The sequence below is a fragment of the Lonchura striata genome, chromosome 15, assembly GCF_046129695.1.
Source record: "Lonchura striata isolate bLonStr1 chromosome 15, bLonStr1.mat, whole genome shotgun sequence".
Taxonomy (NCBI): domain Eukaryota; kingdom Metazoa; phylum Chordata; class Aves; order Passeriformes; family Estrildidae; genus Lonchura; species Lonchura striata.
This window is the reverse complement of record NC_134617.1, coordinates 1,262,828-1,275,270: the sequence shown is the minus strand read 5'-3', so window position 1 is coordinate 1,275,270 and position 12,443 is coordinate 1,262,828. Positions and strand designations below refer to the sequence as shown.

General features: G+C 47.2%; 1 protein-coding gene across 1 annotated transcript; it reads left to right on the top strand.

Moving 5' to 3' along the window:
• Positions 1–10,451: 10,451 nt before the first annotated feature.
• On the top strand, positions 10,452–12,248 carry FABP6 (fatty acid binding protein 6). Its single transcript, XM_021541253.2, has 4 exons — positions 10,452–10,521; positions 11,338–11,513; positions 11,938–12,027; positions 12,195–12,248. The coding sequence occupies exons 1-4, from the start codon at positions 10,455–10,457 to the stop codon at positions 12,246–12,248; spliced, it is 387 nt and encodes a 128-aa protein (XP_021396928.1). The 5' UTR covers positions 10,452–10,454.
• The last annotated feature ends 195 nt before the right edge of the window (positions 12,249–12,443 follow it).

Below are 12,443 nucleotides of genomic sequence, written 5' to 3'. Positions count from 1 at the left end.
AGCTCTTCCTGAAGTCTGCAGCTCTCCTTGGAGGTGTGGGAGCAAAGAAGTGCTGTCATCCCAGGCAAGTATTTTCAACTTTCTGATTTTGAAAGTGACCTTGGACTGTGTGTCCCTGTCTGCTTTGTGTATATTTGCATTTGGGATAAAAATAATGAAGGGACTCTGGTGATGAATAAAAATGACAAGTTTTTGTTATTACTTTAAAATATCACAGGGATTGAGGGGGAATATGTAGGGAAATCATCTCCCATGTTGCTCTCAGTCAGTGTTTTACCTTGTGCTCTCTTATAGACCTTTGTTCTTGTCATTGTCTCATCTTCTTGTGGACTTGGAACCTCTTGTGCCAAGTGTATTTCAAGCAAGAGATGTATCCCTGTATTTTATGGATATCTGGTAGGCATCTTCTCTTACCCTTTCCTAATCCAATTTCAAGTAGGATCAATTTATGGAGTGCCCAGGCTCAGCCTGAATTCCTGTCAGAGCTCACCTGCAAATCCCAGCATGGTCCTTTTCAAGTCACTTCCTTTGGTAAAGTCAGATCAATTTTTAATTTCTCCTCCCAGGTAATCTTGCAATTTCTGACTCTGAGCAACATCTTCAAGGGGCTTGCACATCAAGAGAAAGAATTCTTCACACCAAGAGCTTGCTCTGTTGCCTTTCCAGGATTGTCAGTGGTTGGGAAATTGTGTTGCCCTCATTCTGAGACTCTCTTTAACTCAGGCCAGGGAAAAAACATCCCATCACCTCCAGAACAAAACAGGCTGTGGCTCTGATACTGGAATCAATGAAGCCCTGGGATTTGTGGTGGCAGGGTGGGTGATTGGCAGCTGCTCCACAAAGCCACAGCACAGATGATTGACATGAGAGATTTGATAAGAACACGTGGTAATCTGTGCAAAAAGATAGTAAATGTTGCTTGCCCAAGAGTTTTGGGGAGTGTAGACTTGGAGTGCTGCAATTAGAATGGGAACTCTAAAAAATCCTTTTCCTTGGTCCTGTCACAGACAAGTCCATGACATGACAAATGCCAGCAATGAGAACATCTCTGTCAGGGGTCATTCAGCTGTAGCTCTTGCACATCTGTCTGTGAGCAGCTCCAAAGGCAGAAGATGAATGCAATTAGAATGAATCTTGATGATTTGCAGAGCATTGTTTGTGCTTTTAACTGCATTCCCTGGGACCAGGGGCTGGATCTTGCCTTTGACCCTCTTTCTAGAGCTGGCCCAGTGAAATTATCCCCACTCACTCTTCAGCAAATAATAAAAAGAAAAATGCAATCCTTCAACATCTGTGTCACCACCCTCGTGAGGAAATGTGTTGGTGTGGCCAATATTTCTCTATATTGCCCTAATCTAATCCTCCATGTGGGCTTATCACAGAGCAGAGCCCAAGCTGCAGTGCCCAGGAGGTGCTGCTGGAGCTGGATAATACTTTATTTTTAACAGTTCTTTCCCCACTGCTGCTGAAACCACCATGCTGAGCAGCACAAACTCTGCTGGCAAAAGATACCTTTGCCAGCTTAAATTTATTTCTATTCACTGGAACAACTGGTTTGAAGTGTGTGGTTATTTCTCTTGGGTGTAGACAAGGTTAGGTTTCCAAAATATTGAGAAATGCTCCAAAAAAAATGCATTTTCCAGGCACAGTTTATGCTAGTTTAGAAAATACAGAAATGAAACCAAAACAGAGGTATTTGATGCTGAAAAGGAAGCACCCAGTAATGACTGCTCTGCTGCAGGATTGTAGGCTTCCTTTGTTTAGCCCCAGCCCAACTTCTGGAATAAAAAGGGATGGAAAACTGTAAGGGAAATAAATGAACTGTACCCATGTAATTGTATTTGTTCTGAGGAAAAAATGAGAATTACAGCTACTGTTTGCAAGCAATCTGCCCTTCACCCAGGGTTCATCCCTTGTGTTTGGAGATCTGAATCTGGATAATTCATAGCAGAGGCCCTGGCACGGGGCATTGCTCTGCTGGCAGTGGCAGCTGGGCTTTACTGAGAGCTCCTTCTCCACCTCTGGTGCCTCAGTCTAGGACATATCTGAGGTGCTCTGTTTGTTCTGCTTTGGCAAAAATGTTCAGAAATTTGGAATTTCATGCTGCACCCTTCAAGGGACACATTTCTGTAGGAAATTCCCTTGGTGAATCACACAATGCAAGGTGAGGGACTGGGTCCCAAAAAAATTATCAGGATTGAATCAAGTGATCCCTTAACGAGAACGGAGAAGTCTCAGTCTGGATTCTGCATAAAAGCAGCCAAACACCTCCCCAGTGCAGGAAGGAACAAAGGAGGAAGGAGAAAACCTCTTGTTCTCTCTGAGATGAAGAAGGAAAGATGTAAAAGTCAGTGCTGTTTAAAAATTGGTAAATAGAATATAATCAGTCCTCACAAAGCATCCTCTGTACTCATCTGTGCTTGCAGGCACAGAACAGACTTGGCAACTGTCTCCTGCATGAAATAAGAAAGGTTTAAATGCTTGTGTAAGCTCTTCAAGCAAAGCAGCTCTTTGCAGTTAGAACACTGTTCTCTAGGACATTGTATCTGGGAAATGTGAAACATTTTCTCTGGGTGCTCACCATGGGTTCCCAGCCGTGTGTGAGTAGGATTTGCAAATCTTTATCTCTGTGGTACAGGGAATTTTTTGTCATTGCAAAGGGTTTTTTCTCTAGGGGATAAATTTAATATAAAAGGGATTCCTGATACTCTTGACATTTTCCCCTCAGAATCAAATCAAACTGGCTGGTGGATGCAGGCTTGGACCAGTGACAGGGCAGATGAATCCTCTCCCGCCTGCAGACTGGAGGCAGGAATACTTTGTCACATCGGTAGTTACAATTTGACTTTAGTTTTGCTTTTTCTCCACCAATCTCGATTTGGTTTGAATTTCTGAAGTCACCCGGGGTGAGTCAGATGTGGTCGGGCCAGAGGAAGTTTCTGAATCATTCCCAAATGAGGGAAAACATGAGTCAGTTGTGAGGGTAAAGCACGTTGGGATACAAAGCACCACAGATCTTTGCAGGTTCAGGGGGAGAGAAGGAGCCCAGGCTGGAGGGGTTGGATTGCAGGGTTCTGCTGGCTGCAGCACTGAGAGCTGTGGACGTGTTTTCCACAGGGAGGACACAATTCCTGGCATGGTGAGCATTCCTGCTGCAGCTGGAGCAGCCGGGTGCACAGATTGCAATTAACGCCAGTGCTTCCCCCGGAGTCCCCCAGGGCAAATCTGTGCTCCTGGCAGGGCCCACGGGAGCAGTCACTGCTCAGCACCAGGGGAAAAGCTCTCCTGCAGGGCTCCATCCAGCACAGTGACACAGCAGAAGTCCTGTTTTAACGGGCTTGGCTTTTGCATGGTGGTGCTTCCTGTCCACCAGCACAGGCAAAACACGGGACATTGCAGAGCCAAGAGGAGCTGCTGCAGCACAGAGCAGGCTCTGGGTCTGGGGCTACAAAACCAGGTGAAAAATCCTCTTATAAAGGCAGGACCTCAGTGATAATTTTAATTTACAGCCAGGAATGTGCCAAGGCAAATCCCTTTCTTTGAGCTCCTTTCTCCTGATTCCTAGCCCATTGCTGCTGCCTCATTACCCCCCTGGCCTCTGGTGGGGCAGTAAATCTGGAGGCCTAATGGTGCACAGGGCCCTTGGAGGACAGCCCTGCCTTTTCAAATATTCATTTCTATGCGGATCAGGGATGTCCCAGTCTGGCTGTAATCAGGGGAAGAGGGAAGGAGACAAATAATCACTGCACATGACTGTTTGGGGAGCAATTCCTGTCAAAAAAACAATCAGCAGCAGAGGTGGATGCGAGCTGGCCTTGCCGCCCCAAGCACAAGGAGTGATGGGGCCTGTTTGATCCCCATAAACTCTGATTTGCTTTTTCCTTCATCCCCAGCCAGCTGCTTCCCTCGGCTGGGCTGAAATGCCAGGTGTTCTCTGGGAGCAGGGAAAGGTGCCAGGCTGGGGGAGCTGCCCTCCTTTGTGCAGACCCTGCTGCAGGAGCACCAGCCCTGCCCTGCAGGGACAGGGCACGGAGCACGGTGCCCTGCAGGGCTCCTCAGCCCCAGGGATGTTCTTGTTTCTGCAGCTGGTGCCAGCTGGGGCACGGATTGCAGCTGCTGCAGGGATTGCAGCAGCACAGCTCTCCTCCAGCTCAGAGCTTGGGTTACTCCAGGTGGAACGGGCCTTTGGGCTATGAAATCAGTTTGCAGCAAGTTTGCAGCCCCTGGGATTTGAGCTGATCCCAGACTGATCTCACCCAGCTAAACAAGCAGCCAGCAGGAGTCATGGTCCCACTAATCCTGATTTAAAGGTGAATTAGAGCAGGGCTTGGATTCCACATCTCCTGAGTAATTCCTTGTGCCATCCAGACCTCATCAAAGTGTCCCGGGGAAAATGATTTGAACCCAGCTGTTGTGCTGTGTGTTGGCACAGGAGCCCGGGGCTCGGGGTGACTGAGGTGTCAGCTCCCAGAGCTGTGCCCTGTGCTCAGTCCTGGCCTTTATTCAGAGGCACAGCTCCAGGCTGGGTTTTTCTTTATAGTATCAAGATAACAGCACTAGCAAGGGTGTGTGCATCCCTTCGCCCTCAGTGGGTAAACTCTACATTTTTCCTTGAGGAAAATGTGCATTATCATATTCATATGATAATGAAGTAAAGAACCCAACCATACAAAATTTATATAAATTCATACTTGTGTGAAAAGTAATCCAGAGGCCACAGAACTGCAGGGCTGGCTCAGACAGGCAGTGTCACAGAGAGCTCTTTCTCTTTAATTTTTTATTTGGATCCTCTCTGTATGTAGGTCACAATGACTTTAAAGAGCAGGCACTGACCAGACAGAACCAAACCTCTCAGAACAAAGCCATTGTTGCAGGAGGAGGATTTTTGCCTCAAACAAGACCCTAAATCAGCACTGGAGGATTGCAATTCCCTGTGTCTGGCTCTGCTGGGATTGCCACTCCCGGGAAGGGCAGAGCTGCAGCCCCTGGCTGGGCTGGGCTGGCTCGTGCTGGGGAGGGCTCGAGCTGCTCCTGGGCCTGTGTGCTGGGCTGACCCACGGATCCATCCTGGCTGGGCCCCTGCCTCGGGAGCAGGGGGGTGGGAAGCCTCTCCTGCAGCTCCCACCCCTGCCAGCACCACTCCATGGCCAAGGCCACTGCAGGGATTCGTTCCCAGCTTCCCTGGGGGAATTCCTCCTTCGTGCACACACAGCCCAAACACCTTCCCTGAGCTGCCCTCCAGCTTTGGGGAGAGAAAACAGATCCTGGGTTTGGCCCTGGCTCAGCCTTGTCCAGCACAGAACAGCAGGGAGACCAATAACCTGCAAGGGTTTATTTGGGAAGAGGAGGGGGAGGCAGCCAAAGGTTGGTGCTCAGGAGGTTCAAATGCTCTGGGCCAAAGAGTCTTAGTGATCCCTGGCTTGCAAACAATGCTGGGTGGCAACAGTGCAGATAAAAATCCCCCAAAAAACAGATGTAAACAGGCCCTGAGTACAATCACAGGTAGAAAAGCTCTGTAGAAATGCAAAATTAAAACCCAGCAGATTCCCCTTCGGCTTCAAAATCCATATTGTGCCCCAAATTTTGCATCAGGGAGTTGGAAATGGAGGATCTTCAGGGTCCTTCCAACCCAAATCAGCCTGTGATCCTGTGATCCCGAGATCCTGAATTTTGTAAATGTGACAAAACCCCCAGTTCTGACGCAGGGAGAGCTGAGGTATTTTGGTTTCTTTACCTCTCCTGCCTTTCAGGACACGAGCTGCAGCTTTGGCCCTGGAATTCCCAAGGCAGGGTTCAGCAGCACGGAGCTGGCACTGGATGGTGCTGTGGCCCAGCACAGGTGAGCTCACCTGGCTGCCAGACAAATTCTGCTGCTCCTGGAACCACCAGGGGACAGCCAGGATCCTGCATTACTCCTGGGTGCAAATTCTTTTCAGAAGCAGATTTTGCAAGTGCCTGAAGAAGCAGAATTTTGGGAAGTTGGCTCTCACTCAGTCACTGAGCTTTTAAGCACCCTGAGAGTGACCAGTCTGAGCCACTGCTAAAGGCAAGTTTAGGTTAAAAATCAAGTTTTAAAAAATAAACTGATTTCCAGATCACAGAATGTTGTGAGTTAGAAGGGACCCACAAGGATAATTTTTGATTGTGACAAAACAAGAGTTTTGTCACATTTAAAAATTCAGGAACTCAGCATCACAGGATCACAGACTGATTTGGGTTGGAAGGACCCTGAAGATCCTCCAAGTCCAACTCTTAAGCCCATACAGGGACTGAACCCACAAATCTGGTGTTCTAGCACCCTGCTCTGATCAACTGAACCAATCTGGCACTTTTTAGGGGCTTTCTGGCCCCTGATGTTTTCCCATTGTTTAGGAGGAAACAGCTGTTGTTTGGTACTCTGGACTAAAGCAATGCTTAAGTAGAAGTTCAGATTTTGAAGTGTTTTCCAGAATTTTCTTCCAATTCTGGAAGGAATCTTTAAGAGAAATTTGGCTTATTCTAGGGTTTGAGAAAATCACAGCTGTTACCAACCCGGTCTCATTTTCCCACTTCTCCATCAATGTTGTTTGATTAATAAGAGCCAGCTTAGTGCTGAGCAACTCAGGAATAAATCAAACCATAGAAGTAGAAGAGGGACACCAGATGTAATAAAAGCAGTTCCTGGAACAAGGAGAAGCAAAGATCTGCTTGGTGTGGAGGTGGGGAAGGACTAGCACGTAAAATGTGTGTATTTTCTCTGCCACAGAAGTATATTTTCTTCTCCTGATAAATGTATCCAAGGCAATATAAACAATTTCAAAGAGCTGAAAGTATGCAGTGAGATGTTGCTGTGGATCACACACATCAAAGCAGAGCTGAGGCCCAGAAGAGGCTTTCTGTGCAAAGAAAACTGGCTTTTCTTGTATTTCAGGGAAAGAAATCCTTCTCTGCTTCTCAGACTCTGTCTGTCCCTGCACACTTGACTTGGATCAGCATTTTCAGTGGGGCACTTAATAAACACTGCACTAGCGTAAGAAAAATTCACTCAAATATTGGTTTCTCCTGAGTGCCTTTGAGATGATTTCAGATCTAATCCCTCTTTGGTTGGTTCCTGGGGTGGTTTCTCCTGAGTGCCTTTGAGATGATTTCAGATCTAATCCCTCTTTGGTTGGTTCCTGGGGTGGTTTCTCCCCAGCTGCAGGCAGGTGCTGCTCCACCTGAGCCCTCTCCCAGGTGAGCTGCAGGGGAAAGGAGACCAGGAAAGGCTTCAGAGGGTGACACAGGGAGGAGGGGATTTGGGAATACCAAAAGGTCAACTGCAAACCAGGTGCACCCTCAGAGGAAGAAAAGAGCAGTGCTTGAATTGAATGTTCCCTTTGACAGAGCTTGGCGAAGCAGAGCTGAGGGAATGCTCTGGAACAGTAGGATTGCTCTGGGTGGGAACCACAGTGAGGAAATCCCAATTAGCTTCCTTGGAGGATAAGCTCCATTTGGAGCTGTGTTATCTGATGTGTCAGCAAGGACAAGCACAGATATTATCAAGTAATAATATCTTTACAACACAGCCCATGAACTGTACAGATAAAGGGGTGGCTTTGGGGTTTGCTCAGAAAAGTCCAGAAGAGTTCCAATGATTCCTGTCTTTGGGGCTATCAGTTATTCACTCTATTAAACTTTAGATATTTCTATATAAGAAATCCATAGAGATAGGAGCTTTAACTCTAATTTTTGACCAGAAGACTCTGCAGATAAAGCTGAATTATATCTTCCTTTTTAGCAACCTTTGAACTATTGTCTATATTAGACTAAAACCATTGGAGTTCAAAATATTCCACAGTGGCTCTTAATCCAAGGATGATACTTCAAAGGAATCTGAGCAGTTCTGTGGGAGCCAAATTGAGAGCAGCCAAAATTAGTCTTCCTGTGCCTTTTCAGGATACACAAATCCAAACTGGCTTAACAAAATGCAAGTCTTCTGTTGTACTTGTTAAAAATCAAGATAGCTTCCCATTTCTGCTGTCCATCCCCATCCCATTTAACTGGATACCAGTGGATTTAACCACTGATAACATTTACTACAGGATAACTCATTAAAGGGAAGAATCCCGGAGAAAGGAGGGAATTAAATTCCCAAGAAGTTGTGGTACCAGGTGCATTTCCCCCAGGTTTAGTTGTCTGTCTCTGTAATTCCCAGCCCAGACCCCAGCAGTCCCCCTGAGGCTCCACTGGGAGATCAGGAACACCAGTGGGATCCAAACCCTTCATACAGAGGCTCTGCCAGCCTGTACAGCTTGATGAATCCTTTGTTTGTCTTGTTTTTCTGGAAATGTATTTTCTGGAGATCCAGACACACTGAAAGTTCTCCTGGTGGAGTGTTGTCACACAAAATAATGGAATTTTCTTTTAGGGAGTTCCCAAAAAGATGGGATTTTTGGGAGATCCGTGCCTTCCTGCCCTGCAGGTGTTTCTGTCTCTGAATGTCTGTGAGCTCCTGCTTTTCCTGGTTTTGTTAGGCAGGTCCACGTCCCCTCTGGAGCAGGGACAGGCTCTGGGCTGTGCCACCTATGGAGCTTGGCAGGTGCGTTTCTGTGCAGTCTTTGAGCTCTGCCCACGCCGTGTAACATTCCAGCCCCACTCTGGTGATGAATTCTCTGCTCTTTAGGGCTGGAGGGCTGCAACACCTCGGACCAGACTAAACGGGCTCTTAAAGGAGGCCGAGTGTAACAAGGCTCCCCTGGAATTACCCAGCACATTAAGGCCAAATGAGCGCATCCTGAATTCATTAGCAATGATTACTCTGAGTGCCAGAGGAATTAATAATCATTAGCATTTCCTAAGCAGGGCTGCCAGATGCGGTGCTTGGGGCTCCCCAGGCTTCCCCAGCCAGTTGCAGTCATTAACTGCAGCTCTGTGGGCACTGCAGAGCCCCACTGATATTTCCAGTCCGCACTCCCAGTTCGGTTGCAGTCCAGCTCTAAAAGCACTTCAAAGCCTGGCACTGCCTGGCCCGGTCGCTGCTGGAATTACCTCCCTTATCCTCGTTTTGTCTCCGAGTGAATCTCCCTGGCTTTCTGCAGCTCTTCTGCAAGGTTAATAAACCTGGGAGGCTGCTGGGAGACACCCAAGGGCAAGGGGACTCCACAGACAAAAGGAATGCAAAAACGCTGTGTTATTATTTTGCGCAAGCACATTCTCAAAGTAAAGATATCCAAGGCTTTGATTTGGCTCCTTAAAGCTCCCTCTGTTCCCAGCAGCATTTGAAGACTCGGCTGCTTTGCATATCAGAGGCAGCTGACTTGGAGGCACAGGGAATTCACTGCTCACTTTGGATGACCTTTTCCTTTGGGGATGAGCTTCCACAAGAGTTTTACTTCTCTGACAACTTACTCCTGTTCACTGTCTCCAAATGCCGCACACTTGGAATTTACATCATCCTGGTACATTCGAATACAGCTGAGCTTTTCTGCATAGCTGCTCCTTGTAACCAGCAGAATCAAATCATGGGATTATGGACTCTCCTGTCCATGTCTATATGGAGTTGTCAGCATTTTAGTATTTCATCATGGGACAGCTATCAATATAATTTGATCTTTATGGACAGGGAGTATAAAAGCTCAAGTACTGTTCATATAATCTGATTATGTCCTTCCTTTTACACAGGACTGGGCTGCTTTCCTTATCCAGTTTGATCTCTGTCCCAAGGTCCCTGTGGTGCTACTCTGCCAGTGGAATTGTCCCCTGCAAGTTTTACGTGAGCAGGAGAGTTTATGGCCTGAGTTCATGGCCCTCCTTCCCAAGGTTGTGCAGGTCCCTCTGGAGCAGAGCAGTGAGGACTGAGGCTTCCATGGCTGTGCCACCCCTGCCCAGCTCCCTGTGCCAATGCTGCTTTGCTCTTTGCAGCTGGGGCCTCAGCACTGGGGTCCAGCTAGAAAAGGAAGTTTTCTTTCACTGGGTTCAGCGATCTTGGGATTAAGCTGAAGGAGTTTTAATTAACAAACTAAACATCAAATATGTTTTCAGGATAGTCAGAGTCATTTTCACCCACTTTTATATCAAAAGTGCAAAGCAAACCCTGGTGGTGATGCAAGTTTCCCCAGGTCTTTCTCTGCAGAGCTGAGAACTGATGCATGATCCATTTTTATTTTATTCTATCCTGAATGCAAAACCAGTGAAATCTTAAAAGCAAAAATATATCATTTTTTTAAAATCTGCACTAAAGGAAAGCTGATCCCTTGTCCTTGATTCCTGCTGATCTCCAGGTTATTGGCAAGGATGCACAATTGCCTGATAACGTTGACTGTCCCTCGGGTCGATGGCATCGCTGTGACTCAGGGGCCATAAAGCTCCATTTCCACGGGGTGTGGGCCAGGTGGGCTGAGAGCTGGGGCTGGTCTATAAAGGCAGGGCTGAGCCCAGCTGATCCATTCTGCTCCTCCAGCTGCTGCTCTGCTTCCCAGGCTCATCCCAAGGGAACAATGGCATTCTCAGGCAAATACGAGTTTGAGGGTGATGAGAACTACGATGCCTTTGTGCAGAAGATTGGTGAGTCTGGCTGGGATCAGGCACGGGGCATGGATTGGATCAAACACTGGGGAAAGGCTGGGAGAGCTGAGATTGTCCAGCCTGGAGAGGAGGAACCTGGGGGTGACCCAGCTGTGGCCTCCCTGTGCCTGAAGAGGCTGCAGGAAGGATGGAGAGAGACTTTACAGGGAATGGAGTGACAGGACAAGGGGGAATGGATTCAAACTTGCAGGGTGCAGGTTTAGATGGGATATTGGGAAGAAATTCCTCCCTGGGAGGGTGGGCAGCCCTGGCACAGGTACCCAGAGCAGCTGTGGCTGCCCCTGGATCCCTGGCAGTGCCCAAGGCCAGGCTGGACAGGGCTTGGAGCACCTGGGACAGTGGGAGGTGTTCCTGCCATGACAGAGGGTTGCATGGTCTTTAAGTTCCCTCCCAACCCAAATTGTCTAAAGATTCCATGTGCATCTAATTAAAGAGCAAGAGCAAATATAAAAATAGGTATGTGCAGCTAAATAGCAAAGACCCAAGGTCCCACAGATGAAACTCCAAGCATTGCAAATGTAAGTTAAGGAGAGGGGAATATTTTATGTACTTTGTACATTTTTCCTGTGTATTGTTTCTTAAGGAAAAGAATGCAAGATTTGTTTTAGCAAATGTATTAATGTGCCAATATCTTTCTTTACATCAGCAATTTCAACTCAGAGCTTTGATATAGTAAAAAAATTAAAAATAAGAAATGAACAACAAATCAGATGCTCTGAGAACAAACACCCCACTACCATCCTTCAGTTCAAATTCAACTTAGATTTGATAAACTCTGTGTTTTTATTGTTTAAGGTCTCCCCAGTGACAAGGTTGAAATGGGAAGGAACTGCAAGATTGTGACAGAGGTGGTGCAGAATGGGAATGACTTCACATGGACACAACACTTCCCAGGAGGCCGCACCACCACCAACACCTTCACCGTGGGCAAGGAGGCAGACATGGAGACCATGGGAGGGAAGAAGTTCAAGGTAAATTCATGGAGCTCTTCAGCTCCCCAGCCTCAGGTGGATGTGGATTTAGGGTGAAAAGCAAACCTGTGTCAGGCCTAGTGAAGGTGTCCCTGTCCATGGCAGGGGGTGGAACATGAGGGGCTCTAAGGCCCTTTCCAGCCCAGACCATCCTGGGGTTCCCTGAGTCCATCATCGCTGACTCCTGGGCTGCCTGCCAGGACCATTTTCAGAGCTGTTAAAGAGTGATGTGCAGATCTGGAACCTGCAGGAGTTGGAAGATGAACAAGTGTCTGTTTAACTTGAGAATATTCAAGAACTAAAGCCCTGTACAACACACAATCTCTGTCTCATAAAATTCCAGCACCAGGCGTGCAGGTGTTTACAGAATCTGGCAACAAAAATTCCAGCAACCCCAACAACATGAACCCTTTCTCTCTCACAGGCAACTGTCAAAATGGAAGATGGAAAACTTGTAGCTGATTTCCCCAACTACCGCCACACTGCAGAGATCTGTGGGGGGAAGCTGGTAGAGGTGAGTGCTCAAAGATCCAAAAACAAAGAAAATCCCCAACATTTAAAGTGTAGAAAAAAATCTTAAGCAAAGGACAGACCCTGAGCCATCCCCAGGGCTGTTCCCCTGGGACTCTGGAGCTCTGATTACACTGTCCAACCAAAGTTTTGGGTTGTTCTTTGTTCCAGATTTCTACTTCTTCTGGTGTGGTCTACAAGAGGACCAGCAAAAAGATTGCCTAAGACAGCAAGGCCAGTCTCTTCCAGTGCACTGAAAGCCAAAACTAAAATTAATAAAATAAAGTTCCGTCTTTGTCTCTTTCTTGGTTTTACAAACATCATCATGTTAATGCTAACCTCATTCCTGGGGTGGAACCAGATGAGATTTAAGGTCCCTCTCAACCCAAACCCTTCTGTGACTCTGATTCTCTGCTCTGA